At 46.3% G+C, this 17,779-nt stretch overlaps 1 protein-coding gene across 1 annotated transcript in view; it reads left to right on the top strand.

The window, feature by feature from the left end:
• The window catches only part of T265_03239 (hypothetical protein), a gene marked incomplete at both ends in the record, with an annotated part of 43,841 nt that extends 27,502 nt beyond the window's left edge, over positions 1–16,339 (top strand). The window contains 4 exons of the mRNA XM_009167672.1: positions 8,372–8,555; positions 8,892–9,049; positions 14,921–15,028; positions 15,982–16,339. Of these exons, the coding sequence (XP_009165936.1) occupies positions 8,372–8,555; positions 8,892–9,049; positions 14,921–15,028; positions 15,982–16,167 (636 nt within the window). The remainder of the gene's footprint in view (positions 1–8,371; positions 8,556–8,891; positions 9,050–14,920; positions 15,029–15,981) is intronic.
• Positions 16,340–17,779: the final 1,440 nt, after the last annotated feature.

Raw genomic sequence — 17,779 nt, 5'->3', positions numbered from 1 at the left:
TTGAGATCTGGTCGATATTGCCACTAAACTACGCAAAACGAAATACTTCTTGATATATTTTGTAGAAATCTCAAGCGGTGGTCGAAATGGCATTCCTCTACCTATACCGTCCTCACAAGTTCCATTGTGATCAACTTATGTGACGGTGTTGTCTTGGTTGGATCATACTATTGAACAACAGAAGTGGGAAAAGAGGTTGTTTTTGGACGCCAATGAGGTGTTTATTAAGTTTATGACGGTTGAAAGTGAGTTTCAATGTGATGTCAGTTGTCTATGATTGTTTTCGACAGGCCGAATCGCAATTAGATGGTGGTTCACCGTACGCTTCTCGCTTAGTGAAGTTTGTACCTCTCTATCCTTGTCATTCTAAGTGAAAACGATTCCTTTTCGTCAAGAAAAGCAGATACGACGGCCACCGCTATCGGAATACGGTTGGCAGTGAATCGAGATGATGCGGAAGCGAGAGCGTCTCGCCTGAAAATCAGTGAATGGAGTAAAATGCTGAGTTCAGCGCAGGTTTAGACAGTATTTCAGAACTTTTGTTTCTTATACGTTGCGGCTGAATGGTCCGCTCTGCTTTACTTACGTCCACGGTCTCATGATCAGAGTGTAAATCATTTGGAGAGTGCGGACTCAACGTCGGAATGTTGACCGATCCTGTCTAGGCTTGGATACCTCGGCACTATCTCTGCTCTCGCGCTTCCTTCAGATGGCATGGCATCTAGGCACCGAAAGGGTGTTGCAGATGAGAGATTATTTTTACTACTGTATTTGTAGCTTGTCACATACAAGCATCTATCCGTTACATTTCTTGCTTCGTACACCGAACATAGACACATCGCGTCAAGTTGTCCTCAGGGACTTCAAACATCAGTGCAACGGATGTGATTATTGTAAGTCTGTTTTGTAAGTCAGGCTGTCTTTTTAGTCGCTTCTGGAGCAAGTGGTACTGCTGACCTTCTGCTTGCCACGTTCATTTCTTTTCCCTTTCGGCTTGCTGGTCCCGCTCGGTGTCTTTGGGTTCTGCTACTGTTAGTTGTCCTCTCTTTCGGTGCTGCTGAATGGTGGTATAAAACTTTGTACGTTTGTATGTTATATTATATTATAATATTATAGGCATCTAGGACCGAAAGGGTGTTGCAGATGAGAGATTATTTTTACTACTGTATTTGTAGCTTGTCACATACAAGCATCTATCCGTTACATTTCTTGCTTCGTACACCGAACATAGACACATCGCGTCAAGTTGTCCTCAGGGACTTCAAACATCAGTGCAACGGATGTGATTATTGTAAGTCTGTTTTGTAAGTCAGGCTGTCTTTTTAGTCGCTTCTGGAGCAAGTGGTACTGCTGACCTTCTGCTTGCCACGTTCATTTCTTTTCCCTTTCGGCTTGCTGGTCCCGCTCGGTGTCTTTGGGTTCTGCTACTGTTAGCTGTCCTCTCTTTCGGTGCTGCTGAATGGTGGTATAAAACTTTGTACGTTTGTATGTTATATTATATTATAATATTATACATGGTATGTTATATGTTTATATAGCAAACATTCTTCGAACGGCTTCGAAACCTTCCTGTCTCTGTATCCTGACTACCGCTTTCAGGCCTCTTAAACTGGCTTGATAGTTCTATGCTTCTAGAGGTTGCAGGTAAATGTTCCAAAACTTGTTTGCCCGTTCCTGTGGTCATTCCTTCGACCAATTTCTTTCGAATGAATACTGCTAGTAGCTTACTCTGTCTTGTAAGCAACAAATAAATAAATTTCTTAAATAAATAACAAGCAGGCTGTTTCGCCGGTTGTGAAGCGAGGAGCTGGTAGTTTCTACGGTAAGCCTCGGAAAATTCAGCTCAATTACGTGGGAAACGGGGTGCGCGTTGGATCCCGGTCAGCTGGATCTGTCAGTTCAGCAGGACAGGATTTTCTTCTCCACGGTCTGCAGCTTGTGGAGTTACCAGGTCACACAAAATACTAGCTTTCTACAAGCTAAACCAAAAAGCTGGTGACCGATTTTATCACAACCGGTTGGTCGATAACAAAACGTGTGCTTCTACGGACAAGCAATGGCTGAGCTGCTGATAGTTCCCAGACCGCGCTCGCCCGGATGGATTCTTCGAATTCTACAACGATCACCCTCACAGAGTCCCTGTGACCCAGCCATCCATGCTGTCATGAGCTGGCGGAAGAATGTGAAAATGAAGAAATTTGATAGGGCTTCATTAGTCTTCCTCTTCACGTGATCGACTTTGTGGTGCGTTAACGATGCATAATTAGAAATTGACTCTGAGTTAAACCCCGTGTTTCATAGCAGCAGGATACCCTCCGGAAGTTGGTCCAAGTAAGGGGCTGATGTGTGAAGTCAACAAATTCTCCAGTTTTACGCGTTAACTAGACAGCTTTTCCGGTACGAAGAGACTGAACCTTACCGTGGTGTGACGGTTTGCGTACCTTAGCGATCCATTTAGCTATACTGGGAAGTGTCCCCGTGACACTCACAGAGTCTCTCTTACCGGGTTGGTCAATGGCTAGAAGTCTGACGAACACAGCGTCCTCGCCCTCCATGCTTGGGGTTGGAACATGCAGCGACTTGTTCCGTAGAAATGGTAATGCATTTGCATTTCCCGCCAAACACCGTTGCCTTGCGGTTAGGCTTTTGAGCCAAAGGCTTTGGTTGTCAACAAATTCTCCAGTTTTACGCGTTAACTAGACAGCTTTTCCGGTACGAAGAGACTGAACCTTACCGTGGTGTGACGGTTTGCGTACCTTAGCGATCCATTTAGCTATACTGGGAAGTGTCCCCGTGACACTCACAGAGTCTCTCTTACCGGGTTGGTCAATGGCTAGAAGTCTGACGAACACAGCGTCCTCGCCCTCCATGCTTGGGTTTGGAACATGCGGCGACTTGTTCCGTAGAAATGGTGATGCATTTGCATTTCTCTGTCAAACAGCGCTACCTTGCGGTTAGGCTTTGGTTGAGGACCCTAATCGTCCTTCTGTCTAGGCCCTACCTACAACCATGAAATGCACACACAAAAATAAACTCATGCCACATCGGCCGTCGCGTAGTGCCACCAGCCGGGTCGCCTCACTTGCTGCATACAGCAGGGCGGGTAAGTGAAAACAGGCTACTGCTGACGCCTCCCTTCTTTCTCCTTCACATACTTTTTCTTCCCCCTCTCCCCACCCCATTAATAACTCTCTCCTTGTAGGCCCAGCACTTAGGACTGATGACTCCGGTCATTGTCTTTGTCAGTAACATGCGCATCAGCCAGTGCTGACCTACTCAGGAAGCTTGAAATCAATCTTCAAACCTCGGCACCCAGTCCATTTTGCTGTTTTTAATGCTTGCACTTTGAGGCAAGCATACCCAATAGCTGCACTTGTTCTAACGCTACCGAAGAGAGTGCTGTTTTCCATGCCCGATTCAGAGTGACGGAAGCAGAGGTAGCTAACCTTTGACCTGAACAAGATCACGACAAGTCTGGGTACTGTCAATGCGATTGGTCTTCCAGGATGAGGACCGCGTGATCCCCGCTGCGTCCGGTTGGAGACACAGCAAGATATGACTGCTAATCGATGTCAGTGGCACTCTTGTTGTCAGTTTTTACCCAGATTGTCTGAGTGAGTGTCTGTAGGCACCTCGGAGTCATTTTGGCAGGCTAGCACTGAGTCCCTCTTCTCCGTCCACTTGTTACCTGCGAATCTGGAGCGCTCTACCTGGATTGCACTGCTGAACAACTGTTGTTGAGAGACTCAGGCGGACATTGTTCACATTCCTGCTTCTTGAAGGTAGTTCCTTTTGGCAAACTGCACTCTTTCGAAGGGAAAAATTGAGAGGGTCAGTGTGTGTGACCGTTGTTGTCAGTTATGGTAAAAGTCTAATTTCCGGTGACTACTTTCCCACATGTTCACATTTAGAGCAGGGAGTTCCAGATGTACTCGACTGTCGACGCAAACTTCATTCAAGCAGTTGGAGAGATCCAACCCTTTTCATGGTGGCTCCAGACCCATTATTCATAAATTGGTGCACACACAGCAAACAGAATCTCTGCGAGAAGTATTCTCCCACGTATGATAATTTTCTTAAACGGGTTATCTCGATTATACGGGCCTTTGAACTACTTCTGGGGCTGATCTCTTTCCGGGGACAGGGTAGAATATGTCATCGCCGACTGAGTGGAAGAGTCTCTTGTGGGCATTACTGCATGATGTTAGACATCAGTACGTAACTGATGTGTCCCATAATACATATATAATTTTGGCGCGATGGCACCTGTTGAAATTCAAGGTACGATGATCCGAAAATTCTGTCCCACTTCGACGCTTAGAGGCACAGAAAGACCTAGCTAACTCATGCAATATTCGTGGAACTATACTGATTCACCCTGGTTTTCCAAGTGCCTTCGATTAGGTATGGCATTCGAGTTTCAGCAGTTGGCCAATTACGCACGGCCTAAGTGTACTACGGATCAACCAGGTTGAGAATTTTTTTTTGAAGGATCGTGCACTCCAAGCTCAGGTCTAGAACATTCCTATTCGTGAAGGATTTGCTCTCGCCCGTGCTTGTGTAGACGATGCTACCCTCCACATATCCACCTCTTGAGCCTCTCATCCGCTCCATTCGGGTTTAACGGTTGCATGCAAGCCACATTAACCGCCGGTCGGTATTCTCGATTGAGTTTCGTGGATGCGACACCGGAAAGCCCGTTTCTTCTCCACATCCACATTCCTCAGTCTCTGGCGTGTTGGGTTCTCGGTTTGTCATGTCACATTCATCCCATGCCACGACTCAACTTAATCTTTCATTTTCGAGTCTTCTCTCCATTCAAACAGCCACTCATTTATAAATCTTCGTTTCTCCCCACCATGGAATACTACTAGTCGGTTATGCAGTAGTTGATGTAATAGACACGTGAATTTGAGGAGATTGGAAAGGGAAGCTTTGCATTGAGGGCAGGAGTTTGCATGCATGTGTGAGACTACGTCATGTCTGTGACTTGATGTGTCCAGTCAAGGGAGACGGTAATAACCAGCGCAGATGAGTTTGCTTCAAATGGTTTCCATACTTTGTTAACAAGTGACTGCGTGACCTGCCCTCGTTCGTTCCTGTAGACGGTCAACTTTCAGTACGTTATGAACTTGGCTCGGTGACCTGATTCTATCAGTTCTACAGTGGCAACTGCGCTTTAGAATTCAGTCAGTTCCTTTTCTTAAGTTTTACTTACCTGTTCAGCTCAATCCATCAATTCCAGCCACCTACATGAGCTTCAAATTCACCGGTGCTACAATGGGCAGGCAGTTTAGTGGAACTGCAAAGCTATGTGACATTCTTCCGTCTGCCGTTTTTCTCGTTTTTTTTTCTATAACACTCGTTTGTTCCAAGTTGATGTCTACACGTGCATGCTTTCCTGATGTAACCATTCGTATGTTTACTCACTTTGTACGAGCTATCAATATCCCGGTGTCCATCTACTATGGGTTTGTTTCGTCATTATCACTCCTGTGCACAGTTTTCAGCACTGACCGAATCCGTACAGATCAAGGCAGCTCAGTGGTTAGGGCTTGACCGAATGGTCCGTGGTTCGAATCCAACCCCGGCAGCTCAACTACACTTGGGCAACCTGGTATTTTTTTCCTCTGGTGCTTCCGTCAGGTTGCATGGCAACTAGACATCGAAAGGGTGTTACATCTGAACAAATATTTTTATCATTATTTCTGTCTTGTGAAATTTTTGTGGCCCGTGATGTACTGCCCATGTATCTGGCTTAGTTATAATGCATGTTAACGCGACCGCGCGTAGGCTACATTTTCGAAAACTTGTTTACGATGTCTCGATTACCAAGAGTGATAATTTCGAGTGAACTTGAATTCTAGTCATTAAAACCGGTGGCTCGGTATCACTGTTGTTGAGGCCTGGTCGACCTGCGTGTATCTCAGTCATCCTGTTCCTTACAGTGTACGCAGTGTCGGAAGGACGCTGCGATCTAATTTCAGGTGGTGTCAGTTGTGCCGTTCTTTCACCTTTTACAATGGCGACACAAGGATCCTGGAGTGCGTAATGGCCGGTATCATCATCATCATCATCCTCGTCATGATCATCGTCATCATCACCATCGTCATGATCATCATCATCCTCATCGACAGCATGACATCAGTGTTCAACACCGACGCTTCACCGCCGTACTTGTGGCTGGTAGGCTTATTACGAACGGATTCAGGCTGCTATATCCCTTTCAGCTCAGTACGACAGCCTTTCTTGGAAACCATATCAATGCAGGGAGCTAGAGATCTTCGCCGAATTCTTTTCGGGAATCTGTACTCAGAACCCAACCCGGTACCCGGTAGATAACGTGAAACGACACGTTCAGATTGATTACATGACCAGTGTCACACGTGCTTTTGACCGAGTCATGAGTTTAGCCATATCCCGGCAAAAGAGATGCTGATATATTACCATGTTAGAAAGTTGCACTCAACTTTTTCCGCTGAACAATGGTAAGAGGAGCGCAAAACTATACTTTGAATGGGGACTGGCATCTTGTCTTTGAGGTTTCAACTGAATAGGTCACGGTTATAGGAAAGGCTCAAGTAGACTGGCTTTGCAACGGTCGTGACAGGCACCTGGATAGAACTTTCGGACCTATTCTTGGATATAATTCTCCCCGGATAACCGTCAGCTCTAAGCACGACAGCAGACTGTTTTAGTTTAGGGTTCATTGAATCAACAAAGCAGATTGGACTTGTTCGGTTCACTTGAGTATAAATCAGGTTTCGTTTCTGCTTCAGTGACATAATTCTGTGGAATTTCTGTAAGCGAATCTCTTAATCGAATCACTATACAGTCTGACTAGTTTAACGTTGTCACTTTTGGTTTCAAAAGTTAACTGAATTGGATTTTCGGGAGGGTTGATTTCGAAGCCGTTTGATACAAGGATGAGATGAACATCTACGTACCGTTGATAAATGTGGAAACGTGTATTCATACTCTTACTACTCACAAGGTTGCTGAAAACTCTTCGACAGCCCACGACCGGTTTCGTCCTTCTTGGGGCTCATCAGGTAGGCGCAATCCCCGAGTTTCCGTCAACCTTATGTTTTACTTGAAATAGAACTTGAGTAGTTCCCTTTAAGGAAACTATACTGCGATATCTCGAATATCGTGCCAACTGAATCGTGAGAACTTCTTATTTCGCCATTCACTCGACCAAGCTCCAGTTTACCCACAAAAATGTCAATCAACGGAGGACCACGAGGAGAGACCATGCTGACTCCATCGATTTATCGGAGCTACAGTGGAATTGTACGTTAAAAGTACAGCATAAAACTAGTTCCTTCAAGCAGAGTGTCATCATAAATCAAATTTATAGTCTCAGTGAGTGGAAGGTTGGTAAAAAGGCTATTTGAAGAGAGCACATGGATTTGGAAATGTCCTCAGCCTCTTTTATCGTCTCCACAAATTCAAAAATCTCACGGAGACAATATTTGCAACTTGCTAAGAGAATACGTCAGTATATCCCTTTCCGAAGCATTACCAGACTCAACGGTCCGGCCAAAAGCTCAATCGCGTCCGGCCGAATTGACACTGGTCACTTGATCAATCCGAACGAGTAATTTCACGTCATCTACTGAGTACTCAATAGACTGCTGACATCGATCCAACGACTTAGCTTGACTATAGTCGGAGCAGTCGCAATACGGTTGCAAAAACGATTCGTACGAGCCCTAAGTCTGCCTTGGTCATGTGACACGAATCGATCGACCCCGTCGCTCAACAGCCCTCTAGATCACCTTACAGCAGCAACCAATTGCCTGTGTTTCCGAATTTCTAATTGTTTTCTTGTTGAAAGTATGGTATCAACTACCTCTCTCGGATGACCCGATTTGTGATAAACCTATCCACACTGCCAAGGTCAACTATAGGCAAGTAGTTGGCTGAGTGGACGCGCTTGCTTATGCGATAGATGTTTTTTCGCCCCAAGTTTAGCCGTTCCTTGAACACGTCGACGTCTGCCTTATCTTTCGGTTAATTTTCCCCTTTGGAATTCGAGGGGGGGGGCGAGATGGCCCAAGTGGTTAGAGCGCGAACCCGACCTCTGCCCCTCGACTTCCCCTGTCTAGGCTTGAACAACCTGGCAGTATCCCAGCCCTCGTGCTTCCTTCAGGTAGCATGGCAGTCAGGCGCCGGAAGGGTGTTACAGCTGAACAACTGGAATTCGAGGGGGTTAGCCATCCTTGGCGTTCTGCTCATCGAGTATTATAAATGGCATGGATTAGTTTACTTATTTCGAATTAAGTGCGCCTTTCACCTAGTCTTATTCAGCCACATTGTACGTCATTTTGGTTATGATCGTTCTCTTTGTCTATCTTTCTCCTGCAAGGGCCACTCTATCGATGCATTTTGCGTAGGAACTCATCTTGTCACGTGTCAGAAACAGCCCGCTTTGGGTTGCGTGTACAAATTGGTTGAGATAGCCGGAATACCCACAATGAAACTAAGCGCCCAGGTGGAAAAGGTGACACTACCCGGGAAGAAAACTGTCTATCGCTTGTACAGCAAAACAGGTGAGTTGTTTGCTTGTTACTTTCTCCATTTCTGCTTTTGTGTGCTCACGTCGGTTTTGTGTGGATTACTTCTGAAAACAGTTTTGCGTTATCTCTTAGGGACAGTGGCTTCCACATTCGTCTGAAATAAAGTATGGTTTCCCCAAACCGTTGGCCATCCATTACCTTAGATTAAACTCACCTTCTGAGGTTGTCTTTCGAAAAGTAGTTGATATATCGCTACAGGTTGTTTATTTATTTTGACGTGATAGGGTGCTTTCGACAGCACCTACCTCGTCTCCCCGCATTCCGTTGATCCTATTGTCAAGTTCCTTTTACCTTGCTCCATCAAAAAAGGTGAGGCCCTGGTGGATCTACTCCAGCGTAGCGATGAACCTGCCCCGAAGGTCAATGAACGCATTCTCTGTCGACATCCTAGTGAAGCATCGAAACGTGTTTTTGTTGTCCCGGCTCGGATCGAGGAGACGCTCAAACTTTTCTGGAAACGAGGCCAGGTAAGGTTGTCTATGAGAAACTTGTCGTGGATAGATCGCTCTCTGGTGCGCACTATAGCAACATCCGCTGTTTGTGATGAAAGAATCAACTACCACTAAACCAGAATGAATCTCATTCCGATTCTATAAGTGTGGTTCACAACAAACGAGGTCACCCACAGTCTCTGATCGATAGATACGGGGTGACCAATATCACTCACCCAAATTTGCTGGTCAATGAAGCCAACCGGGAAGCAGTTCATTGTGCGCTAAGTTGAACCATGTGATTACATTCACTTGAAAAAGCATGGCTGAATCGCAGTGCTCTTACCTCGCTTCATACGCAGCAATCGATACTACATCCTCCAAATAAGACAAGGAGTGTTCTGTATTTGTCATTTCTGGTGAACCTCGAGACAAACGTTTCACTCGAGGTACAGAGACAAATGTTGGTCGTTGGTTTGTTCGCTCAACTGGACGATCTCGTTGCAAACGCTTCATCACCAGTCGGAGTGAATTCAGAGTGGAAGATCGTGGCTGTCGCGCGCGCAGGCATTGATATAGAGTCTACCCACCCAGATCGCCCTTGACCGACCATTGGTCGTTTTGGGGTAGCATTCCCATTGGCTTGTTTGTTGATCTGTCTTCTGATTCGTAGATGAATTTGTAGCCTTGGGACTTCACCTATCCGGTCCACCCTACCTTGGTTTTTGTTCGTTAGCCTCCAATGTGGGCCCGGATTCTCGGTCCGTTGGTGTGATGGTAGAGGCTAACTAAGTGTCACCTCTGAGTTGGAGATCCCTCCCTCGTAGCAGCACTGGAAAAGGTTGACTTTGACATGCCGGTTGATTAAATCCTTTGAGGAGTGTTACGCTTCGAAGAATTCCCTCTCGTGTCTTGTGCGTCCACGTACTACGCTCTTCGTGCATGCACTTCCACTCACAACGCACTGATTATGCACCTCGACTGCCCAGCAAAGTGAGACAAAAACCAACGGCCATCAGTACAACCTGAGCCACCAATATTTCCTCCAACTTCGTGCGAAGACGTATGTGTATGTGCGCAGTATGCATGCGAAAGCTGAAAAAACAGCCGTTAACCTGAGGGGACAATAGTAGAATGAACTTAGCTGGGGACGAAGAGGCCGTGCGGTGGAAAAGTCGTTGGGCTATTCGTTTCAAGACTCTGAGGTCATCAGGTGGGCGAGATAGGGAATCACAGAGTTTTCGTACTATCTTGCATACAGAAACACACCGGTGCTGTGCAATGCACGCGAGTTCTGATCTGGCCTACGGGGGTCCGCCACACCATCCGGCACTTGGATGTAATTCAAACGTGAAAGCCAACTATCTAAAACTAACACTGTATGAGAAGTCCCCTAGTTTCCTTAGCAATCGCGGACACCACTCGAGCGTCTGCACGTACAGCGGTCAGCATCTGAAAGTAAATGGTCTTTTTGATAGTCAAACAAAGTAGTGGGACAATCACCCGTCTCCCGTAGATTTTCATGATTTGCATACCAACTGATTCGCACTGCCTGGCACATCATGTCTCACGTCTGCTTCTAGCCAATACACTCTTGATCTCATGGAGATCGTAAACAACACGCACCGATTGCGTTTTAACACTACAAGGTCACTTGAAGTTCGTGCGTTTCGCTCAGTTTTGAGATTAGAACAAGAGGTTTGCGCATGTAAACATAATCAAGCGGAGTTCCGTGAATTTCCGTTGATATGACACGAAAGTGTTGAAATATTTCCGTCACATCAAATCGCCCGAATTTGCATTGATTTCAACACTACACAGGTAGAGTTGGGGAGTTGACTGAGGAACTAGCCAAATCACTGATGAGGAAGGTTCACATGCGGGTAAGTAAGTTTCTAGCTGTAAGGAGTATGTGAGGTGAACGTAGTGAATTACTGCTTGACCGAGTGGGGGGGGGGGCGACCGTTGGGAAGAATTCGCCAAGTAGAGTTGGAACAAAGGGCATATCAAACCAGACATTATTCAAGGTTCTAAAGAAAACCTAGACGTAAGTCAGCAAGTTTCTCTGAGACCCTGAAAGAGTCAACGATAAATCCCCAAAGGGAGAGTATAAACAACATCAAAGTTATGGCTTACATAGCTGATGAGCCCCAAGAAGGGCGAAACCGGCCGTGGGCTGTCGAAGAGTTTTCAGCAACCTTGTGAGTAGTTTCCTTTATGAAAACAGAAAGCAGTTTGGATGTGAGAACACCATCTAAGGTTATCGATAGAGATATATGGGAGTATATTCCATACTAACAAATCGGGGGAGCGGGCCACTGAGAACAGTGAGGGCTTGTCAAGTACTGAATAGGTCAGTGTAACCTTCATAGGCGGGGAAGAAATGGTCTTGGGATTCGGGGATACTGAAAATGAGAAACCTGAACAACTAAAAATTTCGCCCAAAACAGTTTATAATTTCACGTTTGCACGTGATAGCCTCAGCTAGTCATTAGCGGGAATTCCAGGGGGTGTATACCTTCTACTTACAAAAAAGTCGGGGAAACGACACGTTGGTGAACACTGATAGCAGTGGATATATTGCAGAACTAGCCGCTAATGTTTGTGAGTTGTGTGCGATTTGTAGCGTAGCCTGAAGAAGCTATGTTCACACAGCCAGTACCGTGTGAAACAACAACGCAGCTTTCATCATCCACAACATTGTCAACTGTGTTAACCATGTACTCGTCGTACAGTGGTTGTAGCTGCCGCAGTTTCGTTCACCGATGATTTGGGGGGAGGAGTAGGTAGCTGTGCATTGCAGGCGGGAGCTGATAGATTGGTGCATAAATCCAACACTGTCAGTGGGCTGTCAAGTGAAGGGGGGTTGGAAAAGGAGCTGTGCATTCAAGGCGATAGCTTGGATGCACGAGCGTCATTGAGGGCGCAACTGGGCCATGTCTGACAATGTCTCTAACTATTGATGTGGGCCGTGTCGGGATCCCCATCCAGGAGGACAGCAATGACCAGCGCAGCTGAGTTTGCTGGTAATGGTATTCACACTTCGCTGCCTTCCATCCTTCACGTGGTTGTGCGAAAAGAGCCCTTCGAGGAAGTCGGTCAACTGGCGTACACAACATGTGACCAAGCCAGCGCAACCTATTCTGTGTGATTAGTTCATCTATCGAGGGTGAGTTATTTCTCCCGAATACCTTTCGACGTACTTCAGAATTGCTGATCCGGTGTTCCCACCAGATTCGGGCAATGCTCCGAAGACTTCGATGGTCAAACACTGAAAGTATTTTGACGTCCTCGGCGCGCAGCGGCCAGGTTTCTGACCTGTATAGTAATATGGAGCGCACCGCAGTATTGCAAACTCGACCCTTGACAGAGGCTGATTTCACGCCTACGCCACAGGTGACGTAGGTTCGCAAAAGCTGCTCTGGCCTTCCCAATCCGGATGGAAATATCATCTTTCGCGAGACCACCAGGACTGATACAGCTGCCCAGGTAGGCAAACTTATCTACTACCTTAAGTGGCTCATTCGCAGGCATGAGGCTAGGGTTGCGGGATTCTGTAGAAAGCGTACTCACGTGACTCTCGTTTGAATAATCGTCTTTGTGTCGTGACGCAACCATCCTGGTGAGTCCACATTAAAGGGGGGGGAAGCACTGGACTCGAGTTTCGCTCTTATTAGAGCTCATCCAATGGCCGTGCCGGGGTTCGAACTCCGCACATGCGACATGCGAGGCGAGCGTGTTACCACTGCTCTATCGGTGTACGCCGGACTCACCCGGATTTTTACGTCTGAACAGGTGAACATGTTCGCACCTGAGTGATGGAAACGGAACACCTGACGCCTCGAACGACAACCCAGTAATAATCGACTGGCCGGCCAGTCAGGTAACGTCACAAACGCTTGAAACCTACTGAACGCATTTTTGTTTCAGGTGTTGGTTGCGAGATTTTGTAGAACACATACTCACGTGACTCTCTCCTATTTAGTACTGAAGTACTAGGTAGACAACAGTGTGCACTGCGGAACCAGATTGCCGGTATGCAACTAACCAGAGGACTTGATCTAACAGGATGCTTGTGACTCAGTAGCATTCTTGCAAGCACTTTCACTAGAAAACGGGTGGAATCAATTGACTTCAGAACGCATATTGGTTGTCTGCGAGTATCTGTACACTTTCCCGGCGACAAGAGCGATAGATGACTGGAACCACAAGTTCACTTGGATTCATAGACCCCACGTTTCTGACGCACTATTGTCGGCGACGGTGAACATGAATGCAGTTGTTAGCCATGACAGACGTGAACATTTTCTATCTCGGCGCTCTCAAGTTTTGTTATTCATAAATCATAGGCTTTCGCGGCATTCAACGGTTTTTACGTAATTTTGTTACAGAAACCGATCTGGATAGTTCTTGTCTTGCAGAACGTTAGTTCACTCGACAAACTATCCGGGGTGAACACAAGATTCAGTGATCATTGCTTCGTCCACAAGGGTTACATCATTAGTCGAGATGGCGTCAGAGGTAGTGTACAACTCCAACAAGGGCCTGTCACAAAACAAGGATCTTTTCTAGATAAGCCCGGCCAAAAAATTACCCCCCGCCACCCAAAAAAGATGAGAAAAAAGGACACAAAATTTGTACTTTCGGTTTTTGTTGAAGGGGGTGAAATTGGGATGTCATTAATACTTTGCATGAAAAGGTCCGTTTTTCGGTACCTTTGCATCCAAACGAACTCACAGCTGTCCACTAAAGATCGGTGTGTGCCACATTGTAGACGTGTGCATCTTATAGACGTGTCAAACAGATTCGATGGTTTGTGTGTGAGCTCCAGTCGTTGGACCCACAAAGTTTTCGATATGATTAACCGTTTCATGAGTATAATTCAAGTCAATTGGCGTTTTTATGATGACTGAGCCGGGAGCGATGCAGGCCCGGACTGTGTGCATCAAAGTGGCCGCAGTTCGATCTGGCACTGCATACATGAACACCTCTTTAGTTTCCCGACAGATCCCTCCCAAAATCCACTACTGGGGAAGGACTCACCCTGCGTGGTTTTTACGGCGAGATATTAGCGTTTCATCGATCTCGACGTGTAGACCTGGGCCGCTGATAACTGAAAAAGCCTCCGCCAGGCGCAAGCTTCGAGAAGAAAGTTCTTCCAGCCAACAGCGGTTGTGTGGCTAATAGATGATTCCTCTGAGCAGAATGTGATTTCTTTTCCAAATTTTTGGACCAGCAATTACTGTCCTAAACTCCATCCTAGACCGCCCCAGCCAAGTTCTCTTTCGAAGACTGATTTCTTGCCGACTGTGTCGGTTATTACACCTCCACCGGTCATAAACAGCTGTCATTTGGTGGCCATTGTTGCATAAACATTGCTGATGGATCACTCCGTGGCTTTGCAAAAAACGTATTGCCGTCTCCTTGTCATAAACGAGAGGTGAAAGCGTCAGCCTAGATGCGGATAAGTAATAGTTTTCATCGAAATTAGGTCAATGTTGTGTGCGTACATTAGATGGGATCTGGCAAAAAGTGGCGGGGCTTGTCTGGGAAGCATCCCAAAACAGTTGGTCTGAAATTAGCGAATATACACTCATCTGCAAACTAATTTGGTTCTTTCGAGAGACGTAAGGTTGACGGAAACCCGGGGACTGCGCCTACCTGATGAGCCCCAAGAAGGGCGAAACCGGTCGTGGGCTGTCGATGGATTTTTAGCAACCTTATGAGTAGCACATTACAAATATACAAGTTGCCCCTTAGTTAACCCTCGTTTGTCCCATAATATCATAATTTGCTGGACACCTGATGACCAGCCCAATTCGCTACTTTGTTTTATTTTTCTTTTTATTTTCATGTCATACCCGCATCCGAGATATCCTGACGCTATTTTCTCCATTTTCACCACAGTTATCCACGCCGTTGTCCACGCTCGAACAGTCCCGCGAACGTGTGCAAAAGGAAATCAAATCACTCCGACCGGACTACACACGCTTGCTCAATCCCACCCCGTATAAAGTTTCACTTTCAGAACAACTATACAATTTCACTTATGATTTATGGCTTCGAATGACTCCGATCAGCGAGTTGAGCTAGCTTCGAAGTTCGACTCGCTCCAGGAGGCTCCCGTTGGGTCATTTTCTGATCATTTTCGCTATTTCATTCGAGCTGTTTGAAGCTTTTGGCTGAGCGCATTGTACTATCTTGTCTGTCGCCCAATCGATTTGCTGCTATCAGTTATTTTGACGAAAAAAATTGGTGGGCGAATAGGCTGAAGCGAATTGAACACGTTTCAAGAAGTATGCGACAATGTGAATCGCGACTCATTGGTTGCTATTTGTGTCTGTGACGCTCAATTCCAACTAATCGCTACACGGTTGCGTCACTCGGTGGTTATTTGATAAACAGCTGTCATTTGGTGGCCATTGTTGCATAAACATTGCTGATGGATCACTCCGTGGCTTTGCAAAAAACGTATTGCCGTCTCCTTGTCATAAACGAGAGGTGAAAGCGTCAGCCTAGATGCGGATAAGTAATAGTTTTCATCGAAATTAGGTCAATGTTGTGTGCGTACATTAGATGGGATCTGGCAAAAAGTGGCGGGGCTTGTCTGGGAAGCATCCCAAAACAGTTGGTCTGAAATTAGCGAATATACACTCATCTGCAAACTAATTTGGTTCTTTCGAGAGACGTAAGGTTGACGGAAACCCGGGGACTGCGCCTACCTGATGAGCCCCAAGAAGGGCGAAACCGGTCGTGGGCTGTCGATGGATTTTTAGCAACCTTATGAGTAGCACATTACAAATATACAAGTTGCCCCTTAGTTAACCCTCGTTTGTCCCATAATATCATAATTTGCTGGACACCTGATGACCAGCCCAATTCGCTACTTTGTTTTATTTTTCTTTTTATTTTCATGTCATACCCGCATCCGAGATATCCTGACGCTATTTTCTCCATTTTCACCACAGTTATCCACGCCGTTGTCCACGCTCGAACAGTCCCGCGAACGTGTGCAAAAGGAAATCAAATCACTCCGACCGGACTACACACGCTTGCTCAATCCCACCCCGTATAAAGTTTCACTTTCAGAACAACTATACAATTTCACGTATGATTTATGGCTTCGAATGACTCCGATCAGCGAGTTGAGCTAGCTTCGAAGTTCGACTCGCTCCAGGAGGCTCCCGTTGGGTCATTTTCTGATCATTTTCGCTATTTCATTCGAGCTGTTTGAAGCTTTTGGCTGAGCGCATTGTACTATCTTGTCTGTCGCCCAATCGATTTGCTGCTGTCAGTTATTTTGACGAAAAAAATTGGTGGGCGAATAGGCTGAAGCGAATTGAACACGTTTCAAGAAGTATGCGACAATGTGAATCGCGACTCATTGGTTGCTATTTGTGTCTGTGACGCTCAATTCCAACTAATCGCTACACGGTTGCGTCACTCGGTGGTTATTTGATTCGTACCCAACATCGATTTGTACGCCCCAGCTCAATGTTAGGTGTGAATGGAGGTGATCTGTCTCAACCGATTCTAGTCGATTATGTTCTGAATTTGAACCAGTACCAACCACGTTAGTCCATTCTGGAGTCCGATGAAATTTCAGCAAACAAACAGAATTGTTTTGGATTCATTGAAAGTCACAGAAAGACACAGATATCGACCACGCAGACGACAAAGCTCTTCTTGAATCTGACGCCGTGGTAATCCAGACAATACTAAACAGCCTAAATAATGGAAACTACCCACAGGGTTGCTGAAAACTCTTCGACCTTGTGAGCAGTTTCCTTCATGGAAATATACTGCGATATCTCGAATATCGTACCAACTGAAACAAGAGGCGGCCTGTGTGCAGCGCGTTCAGTAATAGAACATCACAGATGAGAGGTTCACTTGAGTCTACCGTGAAAACCAAATTGATTGCAAATGAGTGTCTTTGTCGAAATCTAAATAATTCTGCCTCAAGGTTAGCCATGTGCTTCATAAATGCAACCTGCTCCTGCGAGACTGGGTGGGCTCGAACCCAAGCGTTGTGCTTCCGAAAGAGCCAATTGAGGTAGAGAAATTTGTTTACCTTGGCAGCTGTATCAGTCTCGCGAAAGATGATATTCCCATGCGGATCGGGAAGACGAAAACAGATTTTACGAACCTGCCTCACCTATTTTAGTAGGCTTATCCGTCAGGGGTCGAGTTTACAATGCTGCAGTGCACTCCATCTTATTATACGGGCCAGAAACCTGGTCGCTGCGCGTTGAAGCCGTGAAAACTGTAGGGGTTTGACTATTGCGCGGGTCTGGTGGGAACATCAGATCAGTAGTGATAAAGTACATCGGATGGTCCATGGAAGGGGCAACTCACCCAGGATAGATGAACTGAACACACTCCATAGGTTGCGCGGGCTTGGTCACGTGCTCCGTATGCCGGTTGACGGACATCTTCTAACAGTCCTTATCGCACAACTACGTGAAGGGTGGAAATGAGCCACGGTAGGTCAAACGGTAACTGGTCAGCGAAGTAAGAAAAAAAGGCATTGCCAGCAAACTCGCCTGTTCTGAACATTGACTTTTCTGTAGATGGGGACAAGATGGCCCAAGTGGTTAGAGCGCGAATTTACTGACCGACCTCTGCCTCTCGACTTCCCCTGCTCTGGGCTTAGGCGACCTGGCAGTATCCCAGCCCTCGTGCTTCCTTCGAGTGACGCGGCAGCTAGGCACCGAAAGGGTGTTACAGCTGAACGATGGGAACCCCGAGACGGGACACATCAAT

This window comes from Opisthorchis viverrini, assembly GCF_000715545.1.
Source record: "Opisthorchis viverrini unplaced genomic scaffold opera_v5_45, whole genome shotgun sequence".
NCBI lineage: Eukaryota > Metazoa > Platyhelminthes > Trematoda > Opisthorchiida > Opisthorchiidae > Opisthorchis > Opisthorchis viverrini.
The sequence above is the reverse complement of the archived record's forward strand: the minus strand, read 5'-3'. Positions and strand labels throughout refer to the sequence as shown.